The sequence below is a fragment of the Phycodurus eques genome, chromosome 5 (genome assembly GCF_024500275.1).
Source record: "Phycodurus eques isolate BA_2022a chromosome 5, UOR_Pequ_1.1, whole genome shotgun sequence".
In the NCBI taxonomy this organism is placed as follows: domain Eukaryota; kingdom Metazoa; phylum Chordata; class Actinopteri; order Syngnathiformes; family Syngnathidae; genus Phycodurus; species Phycodurus eques.
The window spans coordinates 29,029,833-29,045,630 of record NC_084529.1 but is presented as its reverse complement, the minus strand read 5'-3'; the positions used below and the strand labels follow the sequence as shown (position 1 = coordinate 29,045,630).

General features: G+C 39.4%; 2 protein-coding genes across 8 annotated transcripts in view; both read left to right on the top strand.

The window, feature by feature from the left end:
- The first annotated feature begins 245 nt into the window (after positions 1-245).
- On the top strand, positions 246-2,123 carry LOC133402423 (cAMP-regulated phosphoprotein 19-like). Its single transcript, XM_061676091.1, has 3 exons — positions 246-444; positions 906-1,028; positions 1,109-2,123. The coding sequence occupies exons 1-3, from the start codon at positions 400-402 to the stop codon at positions 1,277-1,279; spliced, it is 339 nt and encodes a 112-aa protein (XP_061532075.1). The 5' UTR covers positions 246-399; the 3' UTR covers positions 1,280-2,123.
- A 1,644-nt stretch (positions 2,124-3,767) lies between these two features.
- LOC133402389 (unconventional myosin-Va-like) overlaps positions 3,768-15,798 on the top strand; it is a 29,231-nt gene continuing 17,200 nt past the window's right edge. For 2 of the 7 annotated variants that reach the window (XM_061676016.1, XM_061676018.1), the window contains exons 1-14: positions 3,768-4,266; positions 6,894-7,004; positions 9,197-9,368; positions 11,306-11,450; positions 11,535-11,691; positions 12,110-12,253; positions 12,382-12,463; positions 12,938-13,045; positions 13,631-13,737; positions 13,826-14,091; positions 14,198-14,279; positions 14,355-14,495; positions 15,004-15,129; positions 15,542-15,625. In XM_061676016.1, coding sequence (XP_061532000.1) covers positions 4,240-4,266; positions 6,894-7,004; positions 9,197-9,368; positions 11,306-11,450; positions 11,535-11,691; positions 12,110-12,253; positions 12,382-12,463; positions 12,938-13,045; positions 13,631-13,737; positions 13,826-14,091; positions 14,198-14,279; positions 14,355-14,495; positions 15,004-15,129; positions 15,542-15,625 — 1,752 coding nt within the window. In that variant the 5' untranslated portion in view covers positions 3,768-4,239. Of the gene's footprint in view, positions 4,267-6,893; positions 7,005-9,196; positions 9,369-9,425; positions 9,483-11,305; positions 11,451-11,534; positions 11,692-12,109; positions 12,254-12,381; positions 12,464-12,937; positions 13,046-13,630; positions 13,738-13,825; positions 14,092-14,197; positions 14,496-15,003; positions 15,130-15,541; positions 15,626-15,798 lie in introns of those variants that run through there. The other 5 variants (XM_061676015.1, XM_061676017.1, XM_061676020.1 and 2 more) reach the window with 4 other exon arrangements.

The following is a 15,798-nucleotide window of genomic DNA, read 5'->3' as shown; positions in this document are numbered from 1 at the left end:
GCTTCCGCAGATGAAGATTAAGAACAATAATAGTACAGTATACATAAACTGCACTCATGAAACCGGTGTAAAGTAATGACATTTTCACGTCCCACTTTCATACACAGGGAAGTGTTGAAACATGAAGGCAACAGTTCTAAAATTATTATTCTGGTTCTTATCAGGCAATAAACAACTGACGTCACCAAGCGAGATAAAAGACATCCAGGGTCCACCCAGGCCATTGGAGTGTCTGGGATCGATTAAGTAGCCTGGCAGCCCAGCAGGATTCTGATGACATTAAAACTGCTTGTGCGGCCGGCCAACCTCATTGCTGCTCGCGGAGAGACGAAGTACTTCTCCCTCCGGGTCGGACATCTGGGTTTTTGAACAGCAGGCCGCGTCTCAAATACTAAAACAATGTCCGAGGAGGCTGAAGGAGCGAGGACGGCGGAGGAAAAGGAGGTGAATTGTTTCTTTTTAAAGAAACTCTTAATACGGCTAGCATGTCTTTTGGTCACGGGCTGGAGGTTAGCATTCGGCTAGTTAGCCTTTAGCTTCTGTCGTGCAACCAAAAGGATGGTGCCGCTAAGTTAGTACTCGTCAACTAGATAACACCGTTTTAGTAGTAAAGCGGAAACTTCGCCACTCCGATGCAACGCACTTTTGTAATTCATCAATTGTGATTAGCGTTGTTGTTACAAACTTGCGGCCAAACGCTGCACGTTGAATGTGTTCTTGGCTGGTAAAATCCGTTTCCTCGTGGCGACGTTTTATCCAGCCTATCTGAAGCAATAATTGCAGCCACTTGTCAGAATCATCGTCGCCTTTACACGTCTGTGTAATTTGGTGTGGACTTTTATTTAAACTTTTATCCATATTGCCAATTTTGTAGAAGTAGTTGACTTTGTATATTGTTTCAACAGGAAATGGATGATACGGTTGTTAGTCCGGAGAAAGCAGAAGAGGCCAAATTAAAGGCCAGGTACGCCAGTCTTGGAGCCAAACCTGGGGGATCAGATTTTCTAAGAAAAAGACTTCAGAAAGGGGTGAGTCTTGTGATTACAGCCCCCAATCCTCTCATTTAGTCCTGATTTAAAGGTACTAAGTCTTGTTCTTGGTCACCCAGCCAAAGTATTTTGATTCTGGCGACTACAACATGGCCAAGGCCAAAATGAAGAATAAACAGTTGCCATCAGCCCTGTCAGAGAAGGCCGAGATCACCGGCGGTCACATCCCAACGCCTCAGGACCTCCCTCAGAGAAAGACCTCCATTGTGGCAAGCAAACTCGCTGGCTGATGGTTTTGCTCTTTTAGGTTGTATTACCCTTCCTATCACTGAGTCAAACCCACCTACCTTTTGCTATCTTTTCACCTTTCTATGTATTCTTTTCAAACAAGTACAAACCAAACACGAGGAAAAATGGGCACTTCAGCTAGGAAATTTAGAAGTCAGTTTCCGCAAGTTCAAAATGCTCCTGCTTGCTTGTACATGATCTTGCACTTAAAAATAGAGATGACTGTTATCGCTACCCTGTTTTGCTATAACATTTTCACTTTTAAAAGTACATGACTCCATACATGCCACAATAGGAAATGAGTGTGCAGAGGCTTGGTTGTCATCACCACAAAGAATCTTGCACTTGTCTATACTGGTGGAAAAGAGGTCAGCAACTATTGGCCAAAAGACCTTCTCAAATTAAAATATGCCCTGCAGTTGAAATGTTTTGAGAAATGCTCGTATAGTCATCCCTCTGTTCTATTAGTTCATTAAAAAAAAAATCGGTTTTTTTGTTGTTGTTTTTTTTCCCCCTTCCCCACGCCTGCTCTGTGTATAAATGTCCATATGCTTTCAAAGTACTCTTGGTCTGATTGCATACAGTTGGGGTTTTAATGGGTTTCATTGACAGTGGTCTGCAAAGACTTGAAGCATGGGCTCCATCTCATCCCAACCTCTCAAATGGCCTTAATTGAACTGTTTTTCTTGAGCAATATTTGCTCTCCGATAGTCTTGTGAGTCATGTCACTGTTTGACTTGATTTGTTTAGGATTTTATGGAAGTAAACTCCCTGTACGTCTGGGGTGTGCATGTACTGTCACACTGTGCCATTTGTTTTGTAAATAAAATACTTTTTTGCATTATATTCCCTTTTGACTTGTTTGTTTAAGTAACCTAGACTTGAAGTACCAGTGAGCCAATGGAACACATTTTGAAAGAGACCATGATAACTATGGGTAAGCATAATTTAAACTTCCTTTAATTTATTCTCAAAGGGTAATCTGTTCTGAGTTTCTTTTTGAGTGAGCTCAAAGTTCAATTTATCAGTCTGTCTGTAAGGTTGAATCAATTTTTTTTTTTTGAAATTTAAATTTTTTTCTTTTCCTCTTTCCCCTTCCCCCAAATCAATCTGAACATGCAATAGCAATTTGACAAATAGTATATTCAAAAATCAGACTCTAGGACAATCGCTTAAAAGAAGTCTGCTGAGTTGTAGACTCCAAAAAAGTGTTGACGGCACAACTCTTGTCACTCGCTATAGCAAAGAGGCATGCCAGATTAAAACATCATAAAGAACATTTAGAAAATGATTGATTATGATCTGGCTCCAAGGGGAATTTTTCTTGAACCCCCCTAGTCTTATGTTTTAGGAGGGCCCCCTACAATTTAAGATAATCTAGTCGAAAGCTATTTCCCTGCTGAACGTGACACATGGTTACACTGACCTCAAGGCAAATTACCTTGTGGCAGCTGCAAATATTGTGAGAATATGGTTAAGACCTAAACATTTGTGGATGTGATAAGGTGCAGAATGTCAACAGTTTCATTAATTGCGACACAACTCATGCTGTATGTCCTTGTGGATGACTTTACATAGGTCTTATGAAATGGAGGTTACAAGGTTACATAGCACAGCATTGGTAGGCTATTAGAATAGAAAACTTGGCAAAACATAAAGATGCAAAACATGGGAGGGACTCAACCTTGGGTGTTGAAGCTGCCATGATGCCAGGGGTGGGGACAAAATTAAACTGCTCAAACAGAGAGACATTTTGGATTTGTTCCTTGAAGTCGGCGACTACGAGCTATTCAGGCCACAATGAAGATTTTTTACTTTTCACCCTTGTGATCACCTTAAATCATGTTTCTGAATGAATTAGATTTGCTTACCATTATTTATGTGACTGCCCATAGAAATCCCATAGTCTGGAATTATGTGCTAGTAACTAATTTATAATTTACTTAAATATTGTGCACATTTATTCATGTAGCAAAAATGAATATTGTGTTGGCAACAAGATTTCCCAACTGCCGCTGACTGTGATGATATTGGGCATTATTTTAATTGGTGGCTCCAGTGGCCCACAGAAATGCTGCAAATGTCAGACGCCTGCCTGGGAGTGACACCTGCTTTCAGTAACACTATAATTATGGATGCACATTATTGTTTATTACCAACACCCTGATGAAGGCCGGTGGGCCGTTACACTTTTTTTTTTTATTTTTTTTTTATTTTTTTTTTTAAAATGATGATTATTTTAATGTCTGGGCAACCCATCCTCCCAAAAAGGCTTTTTAAATGTTACCCTACTGAGTGCCTGGATCTGGAATTCTTTCCAACCTCTTTTAACCCTTCCAAGAGCACCAGGGGCTACAAGGATACCAGCAGCACTTCAGTTCCCCATCGTTATGTCATTACAGTAGTACTGTAGCTCCAGTTTACACATTGGGGCCCATTTTGGTGTTGTTGTACACTTGGCCACCAAGGGGCGCTCCAGTTGCGCAATGTTATTAAACTGCGTTTTAGCCTCAAATTCACGGGTCTTCAATATTGAATTCCACAACTGTGACCTGACTGTACCTGCGTGAAATCCTGTATTTCCCGATAATAGGATTTCTGTACCGCGATACCGTACACTGAATTCAGACGGAAAGATTTATGGAGATAATTTTATGCGACGTGAAAAGTCGAAATGACCTGATGCTAAACCGGGTGCCATTTGGTAGACACAATTTCAAGCTAATTCAACTGAAATTGCTAAGTTATTGGAAATGGCTGGCGTATTCTTAAATGGATACATTTGTACTCAACTACAGTTAGCGCCCCTCTAAATCCCGGCTTCAGCCCGCCCTATTTAGTTTGAAGTAAAGGTGGACGCCACCTTTGAGTGTCTCCACAAGCGCAAGCTGCTTTGCTGTCCGGAAGAAAAACGAAGGAAGAGAAACCTTGCTAAATTTGCTTTTCATTTGAACTCCACGTCATGGCAAGCTCAGAGCTTTACACGAAGGTAAGCAGACTTCTCTACATTTGTCACTCAACTATCTTCTCCCACCAACATTCCTTTGGTTGAACCCCCTGTATCTCGTAAACACGCGGATATTAAATTATTCTTCCCTTTTATTTGTATCTGCCTGACGTACTTAAAATAACTCTCATGGAACGTTATACTTGGGGTGACAGTGTTCTGATTTCAAGCACGGAGTCCAGTGGTAGTGTCAGTATACTGTTTGGTACGCATAGGTTTCCTCTAAAAAGTGGATTAAAGCCATACTGCAGATCGTTATTTTGGAATTATCCACGTTTGTGCTTTACAGAAGTAATAAATTGATGATGAAACATGAAGAAAGAAAACGTTTGTTGCGTTATGTGTGCACAGCATGTGGAAAAACCATACCGTGTTGACCTAATGACAAAAGTGCACAATTTAGACATTATCGCTTCATATGACAACCCAGATGAGTGACTATTCCATTTCGAAAAGTACCAAATTGTAGTAAAAGTACCAAAAACTGTTCAGAAGTAAATGAAAATTACACCACCAGGTGGCGCTTTGATATCTATCTATCTATCCATCCATCCGTCCATCCATTTTCTGAATCATCATTAGGGTCGCGGGTGTGCTGGCGCCTGTCTCAGCTGGCTTCGGTCGAGAGGTGGGGTACCCCCTGAACTGATCGCCAGCCAATCGCAGGGCACATACAAATAAACAAATAGCACTCACATTCACACCTACCATGCATGTTTTTGAAACGTGGGAGGAAACTGGAGTACCCGGAGAAAACCCACACAGGCACGGGAGAACATGCAAACTCCAGATTTGAGGCCAGAGGCCAGCTTTGAACACCAGTCCTCAGAACTGTGAGTCAGATGTGCATGTATTATAACTCCCTAACACTGCATACTGTACAGTATAATGTTTCGAGGTTACGAACGGCGTGCAATGAACTAGTTTGCGCAACATCATCACGTAGCACGTAGGGCATGCTCAGTTACCGGCGTACTAATGTTTTTCTTTTGATTGTTTTATATTTCTTGAAGTGTTTTCATACAACTAGTATTTACTGTAATTATGACTTCACTAATGTATTACCATTCGTGATGGGAGGTAACAAAATACAAATACTCACTGTTACAGTTAGTTAAAGTTTTTCCAGTATCTGTTGTCTGATCAATTTTTACTTTTACTCCCTACCTTTGTAAACATATCTGTATTTTAGAGTTCGTAATTTGTCAAAATAGGATCATTAACTATTTTCAACTTCCTCAGATGAGGACGCAATATTAAAAAGACGTATATTTAAATAGAGATGCGGGAAAAAAAGTATGAGCGGCCTTTTTAAGGTCATGCCACAGCATTTCAGTCAGATTCAAGTCCAGACTTTGACAAGGCCACTCCAAAACCTTTATTTTGTTTTGTTTTTTAAAAACCATTCAGATGTCGATTTGCTGGTTTGTTTCGGATCGTTGTCCTGCTACAGAACCCAGTTGCGCTTCAGCTTGAGGTCACAAACTGATGGCCAAAAATTCTCCTTCAGGATTTCCTGTTAAAGAGCGGAATTCATGGTTCCATTAATCACAGCAAGTTGTACAGGCCCCGAAGTAGAAAAGCTGGTATGATGTTTTTCTTATGAAATGCCGTGTTACATTTATGCTAGCTGTGACGAGACACACATCTTCCAAAATGTTCAACTTTCATTTTGTCTGTCCAGATAATAATCTCCCAAATAAATGTCTGGAGAATAATTCAGATATTTTGTTGTTGTTTTTATTTTATTTTTTTCCCGCAAAAGTAATATGAGCCTTTGTTTTTTCTGGGTCGGCAATGGATTTTGCCTTGAAATCTGCCATGACTGCTATTTTTGACCATCCTCTTCCTTGTGTTTGAGTCATGAATACTCACCTTCACTGAGCCAAGGGAGGCCTGGAGTTCTTTAGCTGTTGACCTTGGTTCCTTGGTGACGTCCTGGATGAGTCGTCACTGTTGGGGTCATTTTTGTTACCCAGCCACTACTGGAAAGGTTCACCACTGTTCCATGTTTTCTCCATTTGTGGATAATAGCTCTCACCATGGTTTGCTGGAGTCCTAAAGCTTTTGAAATGGCTTTGTGACTCTTTCCAGACTGATAGATGTAAATTACTATTCTGTTCTTGAATTTCTTTAAATTGTGGCATTTTGTGGCAAAAAATGTGATTAGACACTGTTAATTCATGATTAAAAAAAAAAAGGGGGGTGGGGGGCAATTTCTTTTCCACACAGGGCTACGTAGCTTTGAATAGGTTTTTTTCTCCTTATTAAATAAAATCACTATTTAAAAACTGCTTGTTATGTATACTTGGTTTATCGTTGTCTGATTTTTACATTTGTTTGATGATCTTAAACATTAAAGTGGGAAAACTATGCAAAAAAATAAGAATTTGAGAAGGAGACAAATACTTTTCTGTCACTGTATGTTTCGACTTGCATACAAATTCGCCATGGGAACGGGACGCTGTTTTAAACAGAGGACCCGCTGTATTATACCCAAAAAGGTTCCATACACTCCATTGTTAGCCGATTTTTAAAAAATATTTACTGTATAACTGTAATTAAGGTTGAATGTTTCTGACCTGGTTTCTCTCACACTTGTCCACCAGCATGCCCGTGTATGGCTCCCGGACGCCGTGAAAGTGTGGAAGTCAGCGAAGCTACTCAGAGATTACACTCCTGGTGACCAGACATTATTTCTACTGCTGGACGATGGCACTGTAAGTCACAGTGGATACCATACAGTGCTTACAGACAATGAACATACTCCTGTTAAAATGACAGATTTTTCTTGAAATCTTTCCTGGTGTTTCCTATAGGAATGGGGTAATCTGGGATTTGATTTGCAAGATTCTATGAATTTGCTGTTATTGGGAGTATTGTTGATTTTGTCCAGTTGATAGAGTCATCTGATATTTGTGAAAATGGTTTAATGAGATTGAAGACTGCCTGAAGAGATGACTTGGGTTCCTGTAAATAAAGAAGAATATCATCAGCATACAAATAGATTTTGTGTTCTGTCACTGGCGAGCAGATACCTTTAATATTAGCACTCTGACGTATAGCGGTAGCAAGAGGTTCGATGAATATTGCAAATAGCATTGGTGAAAGTGGACACCCTTTTCTGGTTCCTCTTTGGAGAGTAAAACTTTGTGATGTGATCCTATTTATGGTGACTGTCGCTTTTGGCGAGTTGTATAAAGTTGCAATCCATTGTATTAATGATTTTTTTAATGCATTATGTAATTCTGTGATGGTTAAAGGAGCATCAAGTCTGTCTTTAATTTCTGTGTTTCATTTAGGAATGTTTAGATCTTGAATAAAAGTTTGAATTTCTTTCTGTTCCGAGTTGCTCGAAGATGCGTATAAGATGCTGTAATAATTCTAAAATATTTCATTTATTTCTAGCGGTGACTGTGCACAGCTGCCGTTCGAATCTTGAATGACTGTCATTAATGATTTTTCTTTATTGCAGTGAAGTTGGTTCGCAAGAAATATGCCAAATTATTGTACTCAAAGTAGCTTAACGGTTGTAGAAATTCTGTTCTTTTTGATAAGATCACGTCTAATTTATGTTTTGCCTTTTGAAGTTGGTTTCTGTCGGATTAATTGCATATTCTTCTGTGAGATGTTTAATTTTTTCCTCAATTTCATTTTCTAATCTTAGTTCTTGCTTTTTCTTGTACGAAGAGCATGATATGATTTGACCTCTCATTCCAGATTTCCCGGTTTCCCACAGCAGAGATGGGGATATGGTTAGGGAGTCATTGAATTCCAAAAAATCGTCCCATTCTTTCCTCACAAATGAATCAAAGACCGAGTCTTTCAATAGGGACGTGTTACAGCTCAGTATTCAGATATGCTGTCCTCAACCGGGCACCCTCATCATGCCAAAAATGAGATGTAATGCCTATGATGCAGCTTTCAAGTTGAATGCGGTTCAAATGGCCATTAAAAAAAGGCAATCAAGCCTCTCCCCATGAGCTCCTGTTTATGTTTCCTACAGTAATGTTGTCAGTTTTAGTTTTCTATCGTATTTGTATGTGCTATATGTGCTGTTTATGTGTGCGGCTTGTACAACAGTGCTCTCAATGGACCAAATTTTACGGTACATCTTCATTGCAAAAGTGCCACAATTGTTTCAAATTGCGAGGGTTTCTCTTCACAGCTCACCCAAAGATTTTCAATTGCTTTAAGTCTGGGCTCTGGCTGGGGCACTCCAACACGATCTTCTGTTGAAGAAAGCATTATTTTGTTGATTTCGATGCTACAGTATATGCGTAGGGTCATCCTCATACTGAAAGATGAAATTCCTTTCCATCATCGGCTTTTTGCCAGACAGATATCTGAAGGTTGTGGTTCAAAATCGACTGCTATTTGGGAGTGTTCAGAATTCCTCCACCTTGACTAAGGCCTCAGTTCTAGCTGGGAAAAACAAACAAACCCAGAGCATGATGCTGTCACCACCATACTTCACTGTGGGAATTGTGTTGTTCTGGTGATGCCGGTGGTGATTTTGTACAACGTGCCTTTTGAAATTGCCGCCAAACGTTGAACCTTGGTCACATTAAAAAACATATTTCAGGTTTTGGTTAAATGATACCGAGGGTGTATTCACTTCCGTAGCCACTCAACTGGGAGCTAAACGAATTAAGTGTTCAAAACAACGCATGCACCACAGTCGCTTCACAAGAGAAGGGCAGACATGGATGAACACACTAGTTAAAACTATTTGACGATGGTGCTGTCATGTCGAGTTGGGGCATGCAGGTGTAGTGACTTAAGGCAAAGCTATGTTGCACAAGACAGTTGCTCAGTAGTTGTAAATCACCGCCTCTTATGCTGGGTTGAATATTCCTCTGAGCACCCTTTTCTGTTTCTACTTGCTCCTAACTGTGTCCTGTGTTTATAGGAGGTGGAATACGAAGTAGACCGCCGAACAAACAACCTTCCACCACTAAGGAACCCCAACATCCTGGTCGGGGAAAATGACCTCACAGCTCTCAGCTACCTCAATGAACCGGCAGTCTTACACAACATCAAAGTGCGCTTCATCGACTCCAAGCTGATTTACACGTACTGTGGTAATGCGCGTCATCTTCTTTGACTCACACTCACGCTATCTCTGTCTCTGTAGACTTTGGAGTCCTGCTCACTGCCTGCTCTGATTTCAGCTATATTATGCTGATTATTGTGGGGTAGGATGCTCTTAAAGGAACACACGCTAGAATATTAGTGCTGTACTGTACAGTTCTTGTTCACTCTGACTGGTCACGCCATTAAGTACACCTGCACAATCTAATGGGAATACAAGAGCTGTAGCAAAAAGGTTGTCTTTACAAACAGTATATCCAGATGCATCTCAGTAAATTAGAATACTGTAGGAGAGTTCATTGTATTTCAGCATTGCAATTCCAAAAATGAAACTCATAAATTATACAGTCATTAAACACAAGAAGATACTTTACAGAAGGCCAATTTCAACCTCATTTCCATATTAAAAACCTTTTGACTGTTTCTGAAGTAACATTCTAATTTCTTTGAGATGGTAAAATGTGGGTTTATGTTAGATTTAAGCTAAAAACAAAAAATCATCAAAATAATAAATAAAATGTGGACTGACTATATGTTTTTTAATTGAACTACAGAAATAGATGATGTTTTCTCATTTTAATTACTTGGGATGCACCTATTGACAAATAAAGCGCAGTTTTGATCATTGTCAGAGACGTATACCTTTAACAATATGTTTATTATTGTGTTTTCGGTTTACGGTGATGTAAAACTGCACTTTGTCATATTGAGAGTGTACAGTATTCTACTATTTGAATTAATTAATTATTAGATTTGTCTCCCATCAGTCCGAGCAACTCTGTTTCATCCAGTTCCTCCATTTTGGTAGCTGAGCTCTGATGTGTGTGTCAATGTAGTCAGTGTAACAGGAAATCGTGCACTGACAAATGTTCTGCGTTGTTTGCTATTTTTTTTAACTGATTGATTTGTTTGTAATTAATTAATTGGGATTACTGTATTACAGTCCCACCCCTAAAAAATAAATAGCTATATTTTTTTAAATGTCATATGTACTTGTCGCTAAAAAGCAAAACACGGAGCTTGCCGAAATGCGCGAGTGCAGTCATGGAATAGGGTGATCGTTGTCAACATCCTCTCAATTATCCACACTCTCTCCTTTATTTCTTGTCCATTTCCTCACTTTTTATTATTTTAATAAAGCTATAGCAGCCAGGGAAATCCACTTATTTCTCGACAATAGTGCCATTTTGTTTGTGGCTCAATAAAACAATAATACAGTACAGTATACTGGATGTGAAGCCTCAAAACATTGTTTCCTGATACAAACAGCAGAGGTCATAGTTGTGTATGTGTGCAAGGGTCAATTGCCAGGTGTGTTGGTGTGAGTTGCCGATTAATTTGCGATTGTCCAGTTCAATCACATTAGGCTGCATCGCTCAGTGTGCAGTTGCACGGAGTGTACACATCACCATTTTTTTTTTTAAACAAGTTTCACCCATCATCGAGAATTTCCATGGCCTTTATAGGCAGTGAACCATATTTGTTAACCTAAACTTAAGTCAAATGGATCATTTTGTAAAAAATAAAAAGGTTGTGTAATGTACTCTAAACATTTCTAGGGTTCTAATTATTAGTATGTGCTTTGTAAAGGGTTACAATTGTTCTTTGCCCGTTTCTCACCAAATTAAAATGAAGATACACGTCATGGAAATAAATCCATGTTGATATATCAAAAACTGTGAACAGGATTTTGCACACCAACACATGAAAAAAAAAAAAAAATGGACGACCAACCATGATGTTGCTGTAACCTCCTTGGTGGAGGTCAATAATTCACAATGACCATGGTTATCTTTGTAAAGAAGGCTTAATGGTACAGTTACTGTGTAGGATCTCATTGCTAGTCATAATGTTGTGCTTTGAATCATAATTCAAATGTATTGTCTTGTCATTTAGACTCACTGAGACCTTTCTCTGGTATAAACAGGCATTGTTCTTGTTGCCGTGAATCCTTATGAGAATTTGCCTATCTATGAGGCTGATATCATCCATGCCTACAGTGGGCAGAACATGGCTGACATGGACCCCCATATCTTTGCCGTGGCCGAAGAAGCGTACAAACAGATGGCCAGGTTTTGTACATATATAATCATTTGACTTAGTACCACCTGAAAGTTATTCTTGTTTCTTAATATATCTCCTACATCTTCATGTAGAGATCAACAGAACCAGTCCATAATAGTGAGTGGTGAGTCAGGAGCCGGAAAAACCGTCTCTGCTAAGTATGCCATGCGTTACTTTGCTACAGTCAGCGGCGCCTCAAGTGAGGCTGATATTGAGGAGAGAGTCTTGGCCTCCAATCCCATCATGGAGGTGATGGTTAATGCTGCAGAATACATGAAGTTATAAAGGTCATTAGCATATGTCATGAGGTACACTTACACAATCTAATGAGATCTAATAAGAGCTGCATCAAAAATTCTGCCTTTAAAATATAATAGTGCTTGATGCTAATAGTTTCATTAACACTGTGTAGATCTTTATTGAATCATACTGAGAACCTTTCCTAATTGTGTCCCTTACTTGCCCCTGAATGAAGTGCCACCCAAAATTAGACATACCATTTTGTTTAATCTACAGTATACCCCTCTCACAGTGTCAATGAAAATTGAGCATTGCCGTTTTTGTAAAGAGTGTTTTTTCTCCTCATATTGTGCAAGTGTGCCTAATGAAATGTGTGGTATGGCCCAATGGCAAACGTTATTGAGAGGCCTGTTTGTATTTCTTTTAGGCTCTTGGGAATGCCAAAACAACAAGGAACGACAACAGCAGTCGCTTTGGGAAGTACATTGAGATTGGGTTTGATAAGAAGCATCGTATCATTGGGGCTCACATGAGGACCTATTTACTGGAAAAGTCAAGAGTTGTTTTTCAGGTACCTTTTACGTGTCAGATGAATTTAGTTTTGTAGTTTTTATATCCATCTCTATTTTCTTTTTTTCTGGATGTAATCTACGTGAATAATTATGCATTTATTTAAATACATGTCTGCTTTACTTCCAGGCCCATGGAGAACGGAACTATCACATATTTTATCAGCTATGTGCCTCCTCTCATTTACCAGAGTTTAAAACCTTCAAATTAGGTAAGTGGAATTTAGAAACGGCGGCATGCTGGCCGCCTGGTTAGCACATATGCCTCACAGTTCTGAGGACCCAGTTTCAAATCCGGCCTCGCCTTTGTGGAGTTTCCATGTTCTCTCTGTGCCAGCGTGGGTTTTCTCCGGGTACTCCGGTTTCCTCCCACATCCCAAAAACATGCATGGTAGTTTCATTGAAGATTTTAAATTGTCCATAGGTGTGATTGTGAGTGCGAATGGTTATTTGTTTATATGGGCCCTGCGATTGGCTGGCGACCAGTTCAGGGTGTGCCCCGCCTCTCGCCCAGAGTCAGCTGGGATAGGTTCCAGCACGCTCGTAGTGAGGATAAGCGGTACGGAAAATGGATGGATGGATGGAATTTAGAAACAACATCTTAACTTGATTAGGATTTTTAAATGTTTCCTTAAAGAGCTTGTAATCATACCAATGTTTATCACTTATTTGTCTGCTGTTTCAAGGTGAAGCAGATGATTTCCACTACAGTAACCAGGGTCACAATCCAGTTATTGATGGAGTGGATGATGCCAAAGATATGTGGAACACAAGGAGAGCTTTTTCACAATTAGGTGAGTCTTGGTCATTTGAAAAGTACAGGCACTTGACATACATGAGTGACCCCCAACAGATTTTTAAGAAGACATTGCATTTCCGTTCAGAATCAATATTTTCTGTGGCATGCTATACAGCAAAAAATAAATAAAAATCCACAAATGTAAGCCAATGGTAGCAAACTAGATGTGTCGATGTGCTCACAGTCAAATTTAATTTTGCAAACATGAGTAGACACCAATGAATGTCTAGCAGAACTACACTTTTGAAAAAATCGAACTCATAGGAATTCAACCACAGGTGATTGTAATAAACATCAAAATTCTCAATATTGTTCTTGTGCTCACTGAAATATTGATTAAAAAAAAGCTTACTTTTCAAAGGGGATGCACTCATTTACAGGTACAGTTGTGCATGTGTAACCACCAACTGATACATGGTGCACTTGTTCTGTGTTTGTAACCTCTGAACTCGAAAAAAAAAAATACAGGCAGACCCATCCCATTTACTGCATTCTACTGATTTAGTTAGTCTTGCCAACAATGTTTCTGTACCAAAAAGGATTATTGTGGATTTTGTGGAGTTTCTGCTGTCCTTTTTAGGAATCGGTGAAAGCAATCAGATGGAAATGTTCCAGATTCTGGCAGCTATTCTTCATCTTAGCAATGTAGAAGTGAAAGATCATTCAGGGGACAGAAGCAGCATTTTGGTAAACACAAACAACATAAGAGGGTGGGTGGAGGGTCGAGGGGCATTTTCTTTTAGGAAACTTCTGTCTTTACCTCGTTTGTTTTCAGCCAGACAATGCCGACTTGGTGGTGTTCTGTGAGTTGATGGGGGTGCCCTGTGAAGAAATGGCCCACTGGCTCTGCCACAGGAAACTCCAGACGACCACAGAAACATACGTCAAGGGTGTCTCCAAGACCAATGCGGTCAATGGCAGAGACGCCCTTGCTAAGCACATTTATGCAAGACTTTTCAGATGGATTGTAGGCTGTATAAATAATGTGCTCAAATCAGCAGTTAAACAACACTCATTTATTGGCGTTCTGGACATTTATGGGTATGTTGTTGTCTTTCAGTTAGTAGCTCTTGTCTGTTTTGTTATGGCAATAGTACTTTCTCTTTCATTTTGATTTCTCCACACTTTCCATTTATTCTTTCCCCAGGTTTGAAACATTTGATATCAATAGCTTTGAGCAGTTTTGCATAAACTATGCCAATGAGAAGCTCCAGCAGCAGTTCAACCTTGTATGTTTATTGTTCTACATCCTTTATTGTCTAGTCAAAACGTGTGTAAAACACTGCCGCCACTTATGCCTTCAGCATGTCTTCAAACTGGAGCAAGAAGAGTACATGAAAGAGCAGATTCCGTGGACCCTGATCGACTTCTATGACAACCAGCCATGCATCAATCTCATTGAGGCCAAGTTAGGCATCCTGGACCTTCTGGATGAGGAGGGCAAAGTAAAATGCTGCTCTACCTTTGCCAAGGAGATGATATTTTTTGGGTTGTCATCCATTTGGTTGCTTAATTTTGTGCATCTGCGCAGTATAATGCTGCTTTTTAAAAAAAAAAAAAATTTAAATGATGGATAGTACCCATTTGATGAGAAACCACACGTTGTCATGATAGAAATATAAACACCACAAAAAAAACATATTCTTTTATAATGAGAGATTTGTATTGAATATACCAGAATTTGCTTTGAATATGCAGAATCTGAACTTCTCATGCCAAACCTAATTTCATTTGCAGCTTATCTGATTTGCACATTTGGCAGCAGTCTAATGTCATGCTGTGCTTTTTAGAATCAATCTGGAGGAACCTTTACCTCCTTCAATTAAGATCATAGACGGCAGCTGTTGAAAATTGTTTAATGCTTAGCGGATGTCTGCAAGTCTTTTCCACAGGCTGCACCTACATGGTTAAAAGACAGTGGCTAATATGGGTCAGTTCTTCCTGTTTCCACAGATGCCCAAAGGCTCTGATGGCACATGGTGTCAGAAAATGTACAACACCCTGTTGAAGCAGAACGCTCACTTCGATAAACCGAGGTTATCAAATCGAGCTTTCATCATCCACCACTTTGCAGACAAGGTAGATAATTGCTTAAGTTTTGGTATCTAAAAAGTTGTTGAATGCACTTCATTTCCTATTTTAAAAGCACAAAAAATCCTGGCCTATTCTCATCCATTCATACTCTAGCCACCTAAACAGGAAAACAGAAGCTCACTTCATTGAAAATACGTTCCATGCACTGCATCATTTCCCTTTGGAGAACAAACGGTGTTGAAATGGAAGTGTGGATGACTCAAATGTTCCAAAGAAAAGTCTGTGTGAAAAAGTAATTATATTTAGTTTTAATGCCAACGCCAATATTGACTTTTTCACCACAACATTTGGTTGTACTGTATTAGGAACAATTTTTAGTCAGCCAGCTTCAGTATGATTATTATGACCTTTGCTCATTTCCCCCCCATAACTTTGTGACCTGATTCTTTGTGCCCAGGTGGAGTACCATTGTGATGGTTTCCTAGAGAAAAACAAGGACACAGTCAATGAGGAGCAAATACATGTGTTACAAAAAAGCAAGGTGAAATCATTTGTGACCAATGCTCTGGTGTACAGTGGAAGAATTTGCTTTTAGTCATAATGGCTGTCCATCGGTAATTTAAAGGAAGTCATTGTCAGTACCGTTCAACTTAAAATTCAGTAGGAAATGCATGCTAGATATATTTTTTATTATTTTTTATTTATTTTAATTTT

Bases quoted from the DNA above. Each gene is read 5' to 3' on its own strand.
- LOC133402423 (XM_061676091.1), top strand. From the start codon at position 400: ATGTCCGAGGAGGCTGAAGGAGCGAGGACGGCGGAGGAAAAGGAG. The intron at 445-905 runs GTGAATTGTTTC...TTGTTTCAACAG, and splicing joins GGACGGCGGAGGAAAAGGAG to GAAATGGATGATACGGTTGT. The intron at 1,029-1,108 runs GTGAGTCTTGTG...TTGGTCACCCAG, and splicing joins GAAAAAGACTTCAGAAAGGG to CCAAAGTATTTTGATTCTGG.